We start from the raw sequence: 17,823 nt of genomic DNA, 5'->3' as shown, positions 1-17,823 counted from the left end.
CCAAGTATGTATTGACTACCTAAACAGTATGTTTCCAAGTATGTATTGACTACCTAAACTGTATGTTTCCAAGTATGTATTGACTATCTAAACTGTATGTTTCCAAGTATGTATTGACTACCTAAACTGTATGTTTCGAAGTATGTATGGACTACCTAAACTGTATGTTTCCAAGTATGTATTGACTACCTAAACTGTATGTTTCAAAGTATGTATTGACTACCTAAACTGTATGTTTCTAAGTATGTATTGACTACCTAAACTGTATGTTTCTAAGTATGTATTGACTACCTAAACTGTATGTTTCTAAGTATGTATTGACTATCTAAACTGTATGTTCCCAAGTATGTATTGACTACCTAAACTGTATGTTTCTAAGTATGTATTGACTATCTAAACTGTGTTTCCAAGTATGTATTGACTACCTAAACTGTATGTTTCCAAGTATGTATTGACTACCTAAAAGTAGAATAGACAATGATGGTTCTACCGCAACCCCACTGGAGCCAGATTTATATACCTATGCTGTCACTACAGTGGGAATTTTTTATGTGAAAATGATGATGTTATTCAACAACACATACCAATTTTTTTAACAAAGTGATATTTACTAGAGCACATTTTTGGTTAGGGCTACCAAAGTTTCGGCTACTTTTTTTTTTCTTCGAGTCCAAAAACCGTGTCCTCCAGTATCTACAAAATAGGCAGGTCTAGACAGCAATATATAGCAAACTACAATCCCAGTACTACGAAAAAAAAGCTAGCATGCAAACCCAAAATAGAAGCAACAAGTAGCGAAGAATTTCCATTTAAACATTTGGTAGCCCAAAGTATATAGAGCAACAAATTTCGAGCACACACAATGGAGCAAAAAACAATGGAGGCAACATACCAATGTATGGGCCTACGAGCCACAAAATCTGTAGCACCCCACCTATTGCTAGAAAATGCATACCAGAGCAATCTAGTACCAGATATCGCCAATGTCTACATTTGTAGACGATTTGTACGCGTTTGGCTATCTACATCGCAAAGAATGTGTATACAGAAGGGGAAAATTGCTATGTACAACAGGAGAAGATAGTTCTGCACAATATATTGTATCGAGAATCTCTACAGCAGTACGAACAAGTATGGGAGAAACTCCAGATGGCGAAAAAAGAGGACATATCCATACAACAATTTTGCATACTATTTCTGCACATACCGAAACAAAAAATACTGCCATACGGAGTACAATTGCAAGAATAGAGCAAGATACAGAGCAGAAAGCGAAAAAGAAGTGGAAAGAACTATATCCAGAAGAAGAGGTACATGGCTTGTTTGTAGCAAAGATAGATGTTTCCAAAATACCTATAGACGAATTGCACGCTGCTTTGCCAGATTTCGAAAGACAACTACTAGCACACGGCTATGGTTTGTATTCTATAGACTACACTAGGGACTTTTTGGGTACACTAGATAGAGAAGCTCTTGTTGAATATCTCTGCAAAGAACATGGTTTCTGAGAACAAGGCGACCTTGCAGCAGCTATGCAAGAAAATACCCCAACTATTCTCGCAAATACAGATAGCGTTGGAAAACACGTTTGTACATGGGTACACACCTACAATGGCTATACAACAAGGATGAAGTTGTACAACAAAGTCCAATTTCGAAGCAGGAGAAATACTAGAGCAACTTGGAGGACATTTTGCAGACTATGCAGACATTTGGGCAAGACATTTATACACCCACAAGTACAAGCTAGAAGTTGCTACACATTTAGAAGTTTCTTTGTATGCTTGCAACGACGAATTGTGAGATACAGAAACAGAAGACTATTTGGTGGAAGATGCTCTACGGATCATTTCCCCAGCAAACAACCCTTTGTTTGTAGTACAACCACCCGCAAAACAATGTGAAAATCTTGCTAGTTGCCTAGACCGTTGCTTTGTGCTAGCAGATTGCCCACAAGGAACTATATTTGCAGCTTGGTATGCGCATACAACTGGAGGAATAGCTGGAGTACGAATTTATCCAACAACTATGTCTGTAGAAGACGACAGAAAATTGAACAGAGCTATACAATGGGCTACAGGAGATTTTGGTTTCCGAAACTGCCCAATATTCCAGGTAGAAATTCTATCCGCAAATGAAGAAGGTGTAGAACTAGGTCCTCTATGTTGCTATACAAAAGCAAAAGTTACAAAAACTATCTTGTACGCATATATACAGCCCTACTCGTTCGCTACTGTCTTTCTCTGGGTTGTTGCTGTATTCCCATTTTCTTCTACATGACAAATGTCTCTTGGAATCCAGCAAGTTTATCTTTCGAATTTGTCTACACGACTTTCTACAAAGTTGTGGCAGTTGTCTAGCACTTTTGCAAGTTGCTTGTTCGACCAAACTGCACACACACACACACACACACACACACACACACACACACACACACACACACACACACACACACACACACAGAGAAGGTTTTGAGCCCACAATCATAGGTTTCTGTGAACGCAACTCTTCACAGCTAATCATGGCACTTTAGACGACTGGGCCACCCCTGCTCCCTTGGACTCTGAATTTGATGGGATGCCAATGAAGAGTTTTCATGACAGGAGTGATCAGTCTTGCAGCTGCATTCTGGGCTTTCTGTAATTTCTACTAAAGATGAGTGCAATGAGTTGGGGATTGCAGCAATCTGTCCAAGCTGTTGTGGTAGCCTCAACAGCACATCCAAGTTTTTGTGAAGCATGCTGATGTTATGAAGATGAAAATGCTGTTGATGTGTGGTTCCTTACTATGGGAGGAATCGAACAAAACACCAGGTTGCGAACTGGTGAATTAGCAGTGATTTCACTTTGATCAATACAGAATTTGGGAGGCGAAAGTGTTTTCTGAAGGCGATGAGAAAAAAAGATAATAAGTTTGGTTTTGTTATTGTTGAGCTTTAGATAATTTGAAGACATCCAGTTTTTATACTGTTAACACACCCTTGGACTGATAAAAACAAGGATTCGGCAGAAATAGGGTCCAGTGGCTTAAATGAGAGTTAAATGTGGGTATCATCTGCCTATAGGTTCATACTCACCAAGAGAAGCTGTACAGGTGGTAAAAAGCAGATGGCCAAGTACTGATCCTTGAGAAATTTCGAACATCAAGTTACTTGACTCTGGGCTTGATCCTAGCGCCACCAGTGGCTATTACGAGTTATGTCCCTTCTAAGACGCTCCTATGGACCAATCATATAAGACCTCTCTTATCACTTGAAGCTGCTTCAAACAAAACAGCAGCGCTCAGTCAAGACGATCTGATCGATAATCAAGGTCTATATTGTCACAAAATGCATCAAATCACGTTAGCACCTTGATTAAAAACATGAAAAGATTTGGAAAATATCTGTTGAAATCGAGTTGCAGGTGCACACGCTTTGCAAATCCTGCAATCGACCGAAATCTGCACAACAGTTTACGAACCGGATTTTGTTGCGCGATTTTGATTGGACTATGCATAGACTCATTGGTCCAGCCAAAATGTAACTCCATAATACCAGCCTAGTTCGGCAAGGGTTGAAACTGGACTTTTATAGTGTCAAATGCAGCCGAGAGATCCAGCGAAAGAATTCCTGCTAAATGTTTCTCAATTCCCCTGAGCATGTTATTTGGGACTTTTACCAAGGCTGTCTCTGTGCTCTGAAAGCTGTGTTAGGCGGACTGGTAGACTTCATTGAATCCATTTACGCTCATGTGTTCTTTAGATTGAGTTGCAACAGTACGCTCAATCAATTTAGAGATAAATGTCAGGCTTAGCAACTATCTCACGGAAAATGTCTTCTGGCGACACCAAATCAACTTTGGAGGCGGTTGCTTGAATACCATTTTTTAAAATGGAACCTCTCGGTTGTTTCATCTGTACTTCTGGAAGCCTTTTGAAGCTTGGGCATCTGCACGTTGTTACAAAAGTCCAAGAAAACAGGTTTGTATTATCCATGGCCAGCTTCTCCAGACTTACACATGCTGAGGATTGGTGTTCCACTACCATCTCTGCAGCTCTAGGATACTATTTACAAGCAACACAACCACATCAGAGATTCAGGATTTTACCAAAGCAACACCTGATGGCTCAAACATACAATTTGGGAAAGTTATCAGCATGCGGATTTTGAAGCTCTTGTGTTTCTTACCGGATGTGCGTGCGTGCGTGCGTGCGTGCGTGCGTGCGAGCGTGCATGCGTGCGTGCTTCCAGCAATCACATCCATGGAACTGGAGGCATATATATATGTCCTTGGCATTAATTGAAATGTGCCTTTTGAGGTGATTTGGAGTTCCAATTTTTGTCAAAACAGCTAAAATGTTGTTTGTAACAATTAGGTAACAGAACAGATTTGTTAACTATCCAGGGTATTACCAGATATCAAAACTCATTCCTGGCACAAATGTAAAAGGGTTTTTGTAAGAAAGGGAATTCTGTCAACTGGCAGCATCTTTGTTATTATCTTATTAAAATGTTACACTTACAAACCACAGTACAGCAATGGCACCAGGTGCTTCCAAAACAGATGAAACAAATAACATGTAACATCTATGTCTCTGCGTTGTTTGTTTTTCCATCTGTTTTAAATTTGGACATTTTCACAATCTCTTCTGATACTACAAATAAGCAGTATTTGTTTGCATATATCATCTTGTAAGACATCAAATATATGTGGTCTGTAAAGAAGATATAGATTATTATGTTTTGGATGCTGCTGTGGCCCTATGCATCTAATGTTGCAAATATTCCAGGGAAAATTCAGTTGAGCTGTAGAGCCTTGTTTTTTACTTGATTCTGACTAATTTTGACATGCATAATGTGAAATATTGTTTTAAATAACTGTAAAGGGATGACCAATGATTGTTCAGTTTGTAGAATCATTATTTAAATGTTTCATTTTAGACATTTTTATTACAGACACTCATATTGCTCGAAGTGGTCTTTATCTGGTGGATCCAGTGATCACATGTACATATTCTGCTAAAGGTCCTCCAGGGAGGAAGGATGTGTATGTTTCATACTTGAGGTGGAATGTTAAAGATAGAGACAGCAATACCTCAACAACGATACCTCTGTGTTTTCTTGTGTCCATGCAGATCACCACTGCAAGTGGTGACCTCTCACCTTGGAGACTGTTGGGAAAGGTAGGTCAGCTCCATAATCACCTGACCATTAGCCTTAGAAATTTGTTGCCCTGTGTGAAATAGAATTTGCTTTCAGATTTTGCCAAAGCATTTCTTTTTTGCGAAGACGAGTGAGCTTATGCTTTCAATAAGCACTTTACAAAACTAAAATCTGCTATGGTATGTAGGTCAGAAACAGGGTTACGTGACATGTAAAATTCATTTGTCACGTTCTTCATAATAAAAGTTTTAAAATATAGTGAGTGAGTGAGTTGGGTTTAACGCCGCTTTTAACAGTATTCCAGTTATATCACGGAGTGTCAGCTTAATGTGTGAGGAAAGCCTGAAGTGCTGCAGGTCTCAGATGTTTACCACTTTGGTGAAACCCACGAGCATGGGTATGGTGCTGACAAACCTAGAAACATATTCGGGGTGAACCAGGATTTCGTACCCACAATCAAAGGTTTCTGGCATGCCCAAGGGATGCATCTCTGCACAGCGAATCGCGGCGCCTTAGACGACTGGGCCAGACGTGCCCCCTTAAAAATATAAGAAAGGATATCTTATCAGTGTAGCAGGCCTTAAACTGTCCAAGTCCCGTGATAGGATCTTCTGATTTGAGGTCTGATGCCTTGTCCACATGACCAAAGTGTTTAAACCCATCAGCAAACTGACAAGATAAGGATTTCATCTGTGCAATGACTGCATACCCTGCTACATTCTCTCCCATCAACAGCAGGCACGTCCCAGCATAATGTTGAAGATAGGCTACCTCTTCTGGTGAGGAAAGAGTGTATTTATTGAATGCCTGATTGTCTTCTCTCATTGATGAATATTACTTAGTTAGTAAGGAAGCCTAACCTGATAGACTAATAAACATGTGAAAGAAAGAAAGACCACACAGACACCAGTCTGGATACCGCTAGATAACGCCTACCTTTCTGCACGTGCCATATATGTCAACCTGCTAGGAGTCTGATCTTGGCTTATCTAAACCAAGATGGACAAAGCGAAGACCTAGAAACCGAAAATTACACTCTGTTCAGAGTGGAAAGATCTTGCAGTTCCACAGTTCCAATGAATCCCTTACATGGACACTGCATGGGAGCTGAGTTGACTTGGACTTGGAAATCAGGGCATGCTTGGGGCCGTTTCCCGCCATGGACTCTACAAGCCTTACGTACACAAGAAACTCGCTGTTAGGGTGACTATCACCGGCCCTGACTCCATGATCACAACAAATCATTGACAGAAGCTATGATTTTGGTCCAGAATTGAACACCATCAGACTGATTATCATGTACCTCATGGGATCAAGGAAGCATATGATTCCTAACTTAGATGCAGTCACCAGGGGTCTTATCTTCTAATTGAGACTTGACTCAGTCTAGTGGATGAAGAGTCCTTGCAATGGCACAAAAGCCTTCCATTTATGGAGCTTTAGTCAAGGTAGAATGAGCCTCAATGATGGTCTTTGCCACTCTTTTTGATTACCCTTTAGCCACGTGGGACTTCTAGAGATGAACCAGAAGCATAGATGGAGGGTTTCCAGCGAGGGAGAAGGCATAGGCGTTGAGACTCTCCAACAAAATGACCAGAGTCCCGCGCCTCTTGAAATCGGATTGGGGAGACGAATCTGGGCAGTTGCATCTTGAATCTGAAACCCTATTGACAGCAGCGCCTTCTGCCACAAAAAGATCTCATTCTAGCACTGATGAGAACATTCCGAACAAGTATTACAGGTTTACAAACACCGCGACGGTCACAGCATAACCCATGTGGATCCCAGAGTGAAAATATGACATGCTGGACGTTTAATCTGGTCTTTCACCATAATGTTACAGGGAAGTACATGTGAATGCACTATCAGAAGTAATGGAAAAAATCAACTGTACATGTCTACATGATAAAACATCTCCACACGGAGGCGAAGAGAAAGGGAATGATGTGGCATAGGGTGTCAGGTGATCAGACCGCTTACATTAAGATGCATGGGATTGTAGTGAGTGACCCATTTGTTGGGTGATGACTTTGGTGATGTGAGGGGTGTTCAGGCAAATTATTTTAGAAGCTAGAAACTTCGTCTTAGGATGTTTACACACAAGGATCGAAGGAAGAAATACATTGTGTGAGATAGGATAAATATAATAATTGATATTAGGAGACAAAATAATATTCAAAAACATGACAAATTTGCCTTTACTGCTGTTGAAACAAAATTTATACGCCTATAATATACACCCTAAAGCTTTGAAGCAGCACCGACTTCAGAGTGGCTGAAAACATGTCATGATCATTTCGAGTCAGTTGAAGGGACACTCAACAGTGCAAAGAAGATTGATAATGCCATCTTAAATACATGAGAAAGAATTGCCCTTTTAAATATTCAATCCATGCACACAGCCTACTTAAAAACTAAACTTATTAACTTTATAAGTGAGTGAGTTAGTGAGTTGTGTTTAACACTGTTTTCAACAGTATGCCAGCTCGATGGGAGGCAAGCCTGATGTGAAGCAGGCCTTTGACGTTTATGACTTTATAAGTTGTGGCCACATATATATGTAAATTGTACAGCTCTCTCAAAGCAAGTCACCAGTCTGTATCTATAACTAATAATCCAAGTACCATTGATTAGAATCAAACACTCCTGGTTTGTTTTCCTCATCCTCATCACAACATGGGTCGAGCAACCAGTATCCTGGCAGTTTAGCCATTTTCCACGATCGTGTGCTTCGACCATCGCAAGATCACCAAGGACAAAAGTGATATGCTGTAGAACATCAGTCTAAAGGTCTCTCATCTTGTGTTATTTTTTTCAGACAAACTTCAGCTTCATTCCTGCCACCAAACTCAGTGCAGGATTGCAGTTCCGCTTCAGTGTGACTGCTGTGGCAGAAAATGGCACCATAGATGTAACAAAGGTGACCCACTGGGCAGTCATGCCTCCAGGTAAGATCAGACATAGTAAATGAATTCTGTGTTATGACTTAGTCTTTACACTTCTTTCAGCAAGATTCCCTCCATATCATCAAATGGGCTTCACTCATTGCACCCATTATTGCCCAATGCTCTTCTCTGTTCAAGCACAATGTGTGAAGCCCATTTCTGGTGTCCCCCGCCGTGATATTGCTGGAATATTGCTAAAAGCAGTACTCACTCACTCACTCTGTTCAAGAACATATCTGTGACCTGTGCCATGCAACAGGAGCACATGTAGGTGATACTGATGCCGAGGAAACTGCTCCTGAACTTTTTGACTGCTAAATTTGAAGTTTTGAGGGTTTCAGCCATCAGACATCACTATTCCTAACCTTAATGTTAAGGAATGAAACAAAAATGCTTTTTTATTGTTATTTTGTGAAAACATGGAGAAAAGGTCCAAAAGTTAAAGGTTAAAATTTGGACACTCTCTCAAGATTTGTTCATAATACAGCTGTGAGATTTAAAGACGAAAACATTTGTCCTTTATGTGAATATGGGTTTGCATTTTATCCTTTCATAGTCACATGGATATGGATTTAGCTGTTTGTGTATGAATATAGAGACTGTACAACATGTTTTTGGTCACAACGAAGACACTGACACATGTGATGATAAGTTCTTTATTGCTGACACAGTATTTTGATTTTAAAAACCAAATATGTGCATGTGGTTTTGATAACAATTATGACACATATATTCAATTTTAAGTGAAACTGTTTGGTATTGAATTAAAAAATGAAAAATCATACAAAATCAATCAACCACAAGCTGGTTACTAAGTGCCCTAATCATCTCAGCTTTAACATTGTGTAAGTCATATTTTATACAGTGCTACGGATTGCGAAATATGGTGATATTATAAAAGTGGTTACCGATCTTCTCGACCTTTTTCTGACATGTTGAACTTCATGCGAATTTCGGCGTTTTTTTTCTGATGCACTCATGTCGCACTCTCGTAACTATTATAATATCAGACAGACAATTTGGACAAGAAATCTGATCAGACTGCTCAGAAAGCTTTACTTGTCCCCACTGTAAGTTATTGGCGTAAGAGTACAAATGTTTAGTCCGCAATGGAAGGTTTTTGTTCAAGTATTGCATATGTTTATCGACTGTGTGTCATGGCGATTCAGCACAGTGCTAGAGATGAAACGACAGGTCAGATTTTCTTTCTGTTTATGTTGTTGATTTTCAGAAAATATTCAAAACAAAGATGTGGAAAGATAGCTATGATCGTTAATATTAAGGTTGTATTGTGTATATTTATGGGGAGGAAGTTCATGATCAAAACCTAAACATTGAATGTCTAAGCCCAAAGTGATCAACAGGGCACATTCACATCATATCTGTGCTGCGATTTCTTCAATATTAAACAGCCTAGACTTTTAATATTTTAGCCTCATCTGTTAGAATCTCGAATGGTTCAATTTATAACATCAACAGTAAAAGTAATTAGATCTACTCACAATATATAGGTTATCGATTTCTGTAGGACACAATGTTTTCAGGGTAGATGTGATTTCTTTTTTATGTTATATATAGTTTTATTTATGGTTTTTTTCACTCTGCATTATCTAAATCATCAAATACTTCGATCAGTGACAGAGTACTAATTACTTTGTTTTGTATCCTTAATATGAAATAGATTTTAAGAAAATAAATATTTGTCTAAGAGGAAAATCAAAGCATTCTTGACGTTCTTTTTTAACCATTTTAATTTGTATATATCTTCCCTCCAAGCTGTAGTTTAGCTAGGCCAAAAGAAAAAAAGGAAAGACATAATAACTGAAAACCATTTATGTAAAAGATTTTGCTGGTTAAAATTTCAAAGTTCAATACCAAGAATATATTTTTCCTTTTATGACAAATAATTCCATTACTTTCATTGACCTACGATCATTATCTATTTCAAATTTTTCCTTCAATAGAATGGGATGGAATGGGAAGCCACTGAAGTAAACTATCACATATGTCCTTGAATGTACATGTACCGGTACATACCTAGGTGTAAATACACTTCTAAAATCGTGTTTATAAAACAATATGAAAGAAAAAAATGTATTTCATGGACTGGCCATACAAGTATATTTTGAGCAAAGGTCTAAGTAAGGCAGCCAAGGGCGAAATACCAGCTGAGACAAGGATGTATGTTTTCTAGTGGGCATAGCGAAACAAATTTGAGCACATGAACTGTATATACATTGAACATTACGTTAATCGAAGTAATTCATATTTTCATAATATTCTCTTACACTTGATCTAGATATTATTTATAATTGTACCGTAAAACAATAATACTGCCTTCTTTCACCTGTACTGTGCAAGTTATCGTTTCCTTGTATTAGATATAACCTACTCTACTCTTCTTGAGCTTTCAAATTCAAGTATTAAAATTGTCCCATTACATCTTGTTTGAAGCTTTTTATAGGTTAGATTTAAACCATTAACAACACATCATGACACCCAAAGTATCAATAATTGGTATGTGTGATTGCAGAAAGAAGCAATGACATATAGCGTCCGAGTAGTGAGTGAACGAATATAGGTTTTTTTAATAGATTTGCTGCCCATGAAAATGTTTCAATGATTTTGATTGAATCTACATGTACTTACTCTTGGGTGGTATTACATTAGTATAATCTTGTTAGTTATTAAGAAATAATATTGATGTCCGTTATTGGGCGATGTCAATTTGAGTATTGTTACTGCTGTTTAGTGAAGTGGTATAGGTATATGAATCTGGCTCTAGTGGAAGTGGTCCAGAACTGCGTATGAGTAAAAATAATAGAGAATAATTTCATTACAATTTAGTTTAAAGTCATGACGATCGTTGAATCACATCATCATTTTGACATAAAAAATTCCCTCTGTAGTGATTCAACAATCGTCATGACTCTATTATTTTTACTCATACACATACCATCATTTTGAACAAAGTGATATTCAACATTTTTACTAAGTTCTTCGTTCATTTTACTAGGAGACCAGACTAAATACTCTTTTTCGAATTGGAAAGAAATAATTCATGACCGTATTTGGTTGGTTTGACATCATTGATATAATGTATACCTTGTGGTAATTCTCTCCATTTGATAAATTTGCCCCTGAGCATAAATGCTTTGATAGCTTTTTCGAGTTCTTCTTTTGTTGGTTTGTAATTCTCCATTATTATATATTTATGTAAGCATTCGTTTAAATGTGATCCGACGATAGGAAGCAATCTATTTTTAATCTCCAACCAGTTCTTTGGTTTTGGCATGGAATAATTGACGAGCTTGTTGTCTCCCCCGTTCTATGAACTTTTCTTTCTCGTCTTCGCTAATATCTTCTGCTTCATTGCGTTGTATTTTGTGAGTTCTGACAACACTAAAGGAAACTCCTCCTCCGATATCATTCAATCAGCCATTGCTGTTGAAATATGATCCTCAATGCTGTTCAACTTTGGCGAGTATCCGAATATTATCATGTTTTAATGCTTTCTTTTGCAACTGATGAGAAATAAATTTTATCGCTATTCCTGCCAGTCCTGAGACTCAGCCGCTACTTCCATACCAAGTACGATAGGCGCGGCGATTACACTTGATAATAAACCAACACCAGCTACACTGAGTCCCATGCCAGCTGTTACAAGCACTGTGTCAACTCCGCGGAGAGCATTCACGGCTCTGCGATACTTTTAATACAATCCAAGTGTAAACTCCCTCTCCTTCTCTATTTGATGTTTTATGTCGCTTATTTGATGTAATCAACATCCATCAACAGTATCCATCTTTTCAGATGCTTCATCGAGCGCCGGATATAAACACATAATGTATATTATTATATCATATAATAGTCTTTAACTGATCTTGCTTAAATGTTTTGAAAGTATACATCAACCTTATTAAATGTATATTATGCGGCATAAATATCTTAGTAAGAGAGATGCTATCACTTTTATTAACTTGGACCCCCTCAAGGGTTGCAACGGGTGATACTCCCATATAAATAATACTGCAACGTTGACGTTGGTGTTTCTCGAGCCATTTAATTGATAGACCTGGTAGTATTTCGAAGGCGTCTACTGGTACATCTCCAAACAAGACTTCAATAATAAGCGAAGAAAGATTAGGTATAGCACTCAAGTTCTGTTTTATATCATTGAATTCAGTAACCAAATATAAATTAACATTTTTTACTGCCGGACGACTCAATAACATATGACCTGGGTTTTCTGGCAGGGGAGCGACTAACACACTTTTTCGTTTTGAGGGGATATAAGCCCCGAGTAAGATCCCACTATTCATTATCTTAGTTAATTGATGTCCCTTACCCGTCATCACATATGGTGGGGCAATGACGATATTCAATAGCCACTCGATTTTTTCTTCGATCATAGTCCATTTATTATCATCGTTGCGAGATTGTATGAAGTGTTTTTATTGAGTCTACTAATGGCGACATCACTTAAATCTAAATTCCCTGTGAATGCAACTTCTTTCCGCTTGTATACATTATCTTGTAAGTGTAAAGCATAAAACTTTCCATTGGTACCGGGTTTACCGAATCCTTCTGCGTCTCCAAGATCGGAAAGCGCAATTATATTACATTGTCTAAGGTTATGCGCTCAAGGGCCAGATGAATCAGGGGCACTGGTGGCCCAGTCGTCTAAGGCGCCGCGATTCGCTGTGCAGAGTTGCATCCCTTGGGCACGCCAGAAACCTATGATTGTGGGTTCGAATCTCGGTTCGCCCCTATTATGTTTCTAGGTTTGTCAGCACCATACCTGTGCTCGTGGGTTTCACCGAAGTGGTAAACGTCTGAGACCTGGATCACTTCGGGCTTTCCTCCAACATTAAAGGGGAAGTGTACACGCAAAAATCACTTTCTTTCTTTTTCTAAACAAAACGCAATTTTAGAATTAGTTAGTATCTGTGTTTGAAAATATACACTCATTTTTTTTCACAGTGAAAGTAGGAAGCTCACAATAGTGTGAAAGTGATATGCCGTTATGAGGCCTTCGTTTTACGAGGGAAATAGGCCTGAGTTATCCCCCTTAGATTATGACGTAATTGGTGCCAATTCAACTGGGTCCCTGTCTATTCTCAACGGAAAAGATATCAAGGACCAGTTTGCGGTAAAACAACATGGTCTACGACACACTCCGGCGCAGTGGTGACTCAGCATAACACAATTCTGGCTGGCATCTGAGATGCTAGAATCACAAAACTAGACCTACACCACGTGAAGCGGCTCTAACAAAGCATGATGACGTCATAATGTTTATCAATTGGCACCAATGACGTCATATTGCAAGGGACATAAGCCATGGTGTTTTTGTTATGGAAATAGAACACTTGCTAAATGTGAAAAATATAAATCATTTTAGTGCAAAAAATATGTTAATTAAATATGATGTTTTTATATTTTTGTCTACGACACTTCTATGTTAACACTTTTAATGTGGAAAAAGTACAAGAAAAAAAGGTTCATTTCCGTGTGAACTTGCCCTTTAAGCTGACGTGCGGTTATATAACTGGAATACTGTTAAAAGCGGCGTTAAACCCAACTCACTCACTCACCAGATGAATCAACCATTTTTTATAATATGGAGTGTTACATTCAAGTATCCCATGTGCACAGGTTGATGTTTTACATCTAATACAGAAATTTTGAGATCTGAAATAATACCCCGCTTTAAATTTTTATATTGTAATGATGAGAAAGATTCCGTTCTACCGCTATTGTATTTTTCATCTTTGACTGGAATAGCTTTCAGCAGAGTTGAAGGACTTTCAAGTTGCATATTATCTGTTGTACTGATCTGATCAAGATGGATGCACAACTCTTTATAGGGAACTAAATCAGGTAATTTATCTCCATGCACTGTTTCGTTGGGTAGTATTATTGTTTTTCGTCTAAAAAATCCAAGTGTATCTGATAAGTACGCTTAAAATCAGCATCCCATTTGACTCATTTTGTGTGAGACTATGTCCAAAAGGCTTAAAAATTTCATCATTGAGTGAGCATATGCTGTAATACCCATCAGATATAGTGTGCCAGTCTATACCTAGTATTAACTCATTATTACCTCTCACATCGCTTATATTGGTCCACCGCGGGTAATACGTTACATGGCATAGAGCGACTTCAAGTTGACCAGCCGAGTTATCGATAGTGTGAAGTAGTTGAATAGACTGGCTATTTGTTATTCCTGGCCTGGGAGTGTACCAAACATATTAAGTGTACCATATCATAACTTAAATATGAAATCAACTTACATTACTAATCAATTGATTTTAGTAAGTGCCTCTGGTGCTAATTTTTTTGTTAAATTCCCTGAAATCTTTGAAAAATGCAGGGTCACGGCAACTGGCGATAAAATGGTGCATGATTGGTTCCACAATCCAATGCAATTTTGGCAAAACCAGTTAAACCTTGCCATATGGTGTTCCACAACGGGATGTGGTGTATCTCTTTATGCCCCAGGATTTGCACTAAATAAGTCTGTTTTATCATTTCACGTGTACTATCAGATTAGACGTATACTTAAAGAAATAAGTGCCCCATTACCGCAGGATTGAGCATGGAATTCCTCAAATAATCCGTACAATAAGTTCGCGTATGAACGTATTTGTCAGGAATTTAATATTTCTACGAGTAAAGATTGGCGTCTGCGTGGAGTTAACCATGGTCTAGGTATTCCGTACGCTGGTGCACACTCTCTAAAAGAAGTCAACGATGATTTGCTGAAAAGAGTTCGGCTTCTTCAGAGCTTTGCTCTCTCGAGTAATGAGTGGAGAGATGATCGTATGAACTTTAAGGGTGGTGTTGCTTTCACCGTCCAAAAGGTTGAGCAACCACCTGAAAATGCTTGGAATAAACTTCTGTATGATAAAACAGAAAATAATTTTACAAACCCAGGTGTTGTAAGAGTTAATGAAGCAATAAGAATGTATGGGCTATTCTTGGTGCACAATCGCAAACATGAACGGGAATAATTGGTTCTGGGACGGCGCTCGATGCGCAAAAACAGTTTGTCGCAAACGTAGAGGATGCTATTAATTCATCCGTTGACATACCATCTTCTATAAAGCATTATCAAGATGTATTACAGTACGCTCAATCCAAAGTAGATTACCTTTATGGGGCAGGCCTATACATGTCTCCGAGTAATATGGAACTGAAGATTGGTCAAGTGATCGGTCATAATAATTAAATTGTTATTGCTACCGATCAACAAAAAACAGGTATAAATTCAGATATTAACACCGAATTAATAACGCAAACAAACACAGGCGAAACGGGAATAGTCAAGCCACAGTCACCACAACAGTCATCTACTGACGCACAACCACAAGTGCTGCCACATATTGACGCTAAAAATCAACAACATATCGATGAAAATACAGCGCTTATAGTAGGTGGAGTCGCGGCTGGTTTACTCATGATTTGGTTAAATAGTTCTTAATGAACTGATTTGGATAAATAATCTTTAACGGATAAGTACAGTGGCCCCGCAAACGCTACGATCAGTGCCCACGAGTTTTGACTAAGTGAAGGGGTGGTCTTAGCTAATAAATTCAAGAGCCAGGAAATTATACTCCCTATTATACCGGGAAGTGCAGACGCGGCTTTCCCAGCGAGCTTACCCAGCGAGCTTACCCAGTGCTTCTCCTTTAATGCTTTTAAATGCTTTTGTATCCCCTCTTTTACACCATTTTTATCACTGGGTGGTGTGGGTGGTCCACCACTACCTGTTAACGAGAGAGTCAAAGTCGATATAATAAATCCCAATGCGGTTAAAATACTGGCAATGGTTATTTTCTGTTCTCTGAACAATGTTCTAATTTTATCGGCAAGTGTAGTATCATTGTTGAGGACTTGATCGATAGTTTCTCGAATTTGACTGATTTGGGAACGAAGTGCCTTTCTATTACTCGAAGCAGCCTCAAGGCGGGCCGATCTTTCGTCATCTAAGTTACACAATCTTTCTGCAACGTGGCGTCTTCTGAATTCATCACCCGCCTGTTCAAGTTTTGTTTTCTCATAAGCTATATGCTTGTCGAGTTCGGATAGCTTGGCTATATTATTGATGAGTTCACCCCGCATTTTTCGCATTGCCTTGTCAAGACACACAGTTCAGTAATTCCCTGATACTGAACTCCGAGGATGGTACCTGTAACGTGGAATTATTGTAGTAGGTATCCAAGATTTCTCCGAGTCCGCCCAAGGCCAGCTTCGAGCTCTCTTCCAAAATATCTTTATCTATAATACCGAGTTTTGTACGCATCGTCCGAAGAACCTTAGTAGTCTTCGCAGAAAGTTTTTCTCATGAGTAGTCTACAAAACCTAATTTATTACGAACAATGTTGATGCCGTGTTTACTGGCTATCGTAGACAAGGCGAGGGGCTTACGAGTCTGAGAATTCATAAGGTCAATATCCGGAGAGCCAAGCAGCCACAATATTCCTTTACTATCTAACGTAAACTTTGAATAGTCACGACCAATAGGAGTTTCCTTTAAGGCATCGTAATTATCATTAACGGCTGGTTTCAAAAGTTCATCGTTAAGATTCTAAAAGCTGGTTTCAACAGTACCCTCTTCATTTGTACTCGTGTTATCAAAGCTATCTAGATTAAAATCATCCAATTTTATATTAAACATAAGTAAACATAATTTTAATATAACAATGTCTTCGCAATACGGATGCAAGTTAAACCCACATCATAGACTTTGGGATCCATTAGTGGTCAAAGCAATTCGACAGTCTGTAACTATAACTAATAACCCGAGCACCATTGATCAGAATCAAACAAATCTGGTTCGCTTTCCTTAACTAGGTGCTCACGATGTGTTAATTAGTTCCAGGAACTGCCCGAATATCATTTACAATCAGTTTGAATTCTACCAACGCTAGCAGAGAGCTTGTTCAAAACATAGGTCATGCTATTGTTAAGAAAATCGCGATTAAAATTTGTGGTTATGAGGTTTTGAGTATTGACGATAGCGATGTATATTTCTGTTACATGGATCTCTGGAGACCGGATAAAGAGCGGGAAAACTTACAGTACCAGGGTATTAGTAATCGGAACACAGACTGCGAGTGGGTGCTGATAATGGTGATAACACCATCGTAAAAGATCTCGCTGTTGCTGATGCATTAGGTAACTGATTCTATATTCCCCTCGACTTTGAATTACTAGACAGTCCCATGCCCTTCTATCAAGCATCCCTAGGTGACAGGTTAGAATACGAACTCACTTTTAATGACTACAGCAGAGTAATCAAAGTCACTGGGGATGAAATGGCTAGCTATTCTATTGACAATATCTCACTGGAGTATGATATGGTAACAGATCCTGAATTAGCCAGACAAATTTGTAACCAGTATACCTGAAGTTTAGCTATGTTGTACGATTGCGTGCTTTAACACCGAAAGATCACAAGGAGCAAAAAAGATATGATGTGGAATATCAAGCTAAACATCCCCACGAGATCTTTGAAGGGTATTTTTATGTTGTTCAAGGACCCCTCTGAAGCATTTAAAAGAAATACCGAGAAGTTCTACAATCCCAAGATAACAAAAGTACAATTGACTATCGAGGGCGTGCCTAATCAACTATATAGTCAAGGAATGCTAGCGTATCAACAATGGGATGAGATTAAAAAACTCCCTTCTATAAAACGAAGCCCAGAAGTTTATGTGGTCATGAATG

General features: G+C 38.6%; 1 protein-coding gene across 1 annotated transcript in view; it reads left to right on the top strand.

Annotated features, from left to right (window-relative positions):
• The window catches only part of LOC139452658 (tyrosine-protein kinase receptor torso-like), a 381,001-nt gene that overhangs the window by 107,861 nt on the left and 255,317 nt on the right, over nucleotides 1-17,823 (top strand). Inside the window, exons 5-6 of the mRNA XM_071234197.1 lie at nucleotides 4,937-5,163; nucleotides 7,962-8,091. Of these exons, the coding sequence (XP_071090298.1) occupies nucleotides 4,937-5,163; nucleotides 7,962-8,091 (357 nt within the window). The remainder of the gene's footprint in view (nucleotides 1-4,936; nucleotides 5,164-7,961; nucleotides 8,092-17,823) is intronic.

Source organism: Haliotis cracherodii, unplaced genomic scaffold (genome assembly GCF_022045235.1).
Source record: "Haliotis cracherodii isolate W230 unplaced genomic scaffold, xgHalCrac1.p SCAF_9, whole genome shotgun sequence".
Lineage (NCBI taxonomy): Eukaryota > Metazoa > Mollusca > Gastropoda > Lepetellida > Haliotidae > Haliotis > Haliotis cracherodii.
This window is presented reverse-complemented; position numbering and strand designations above follow the sequence as displayed.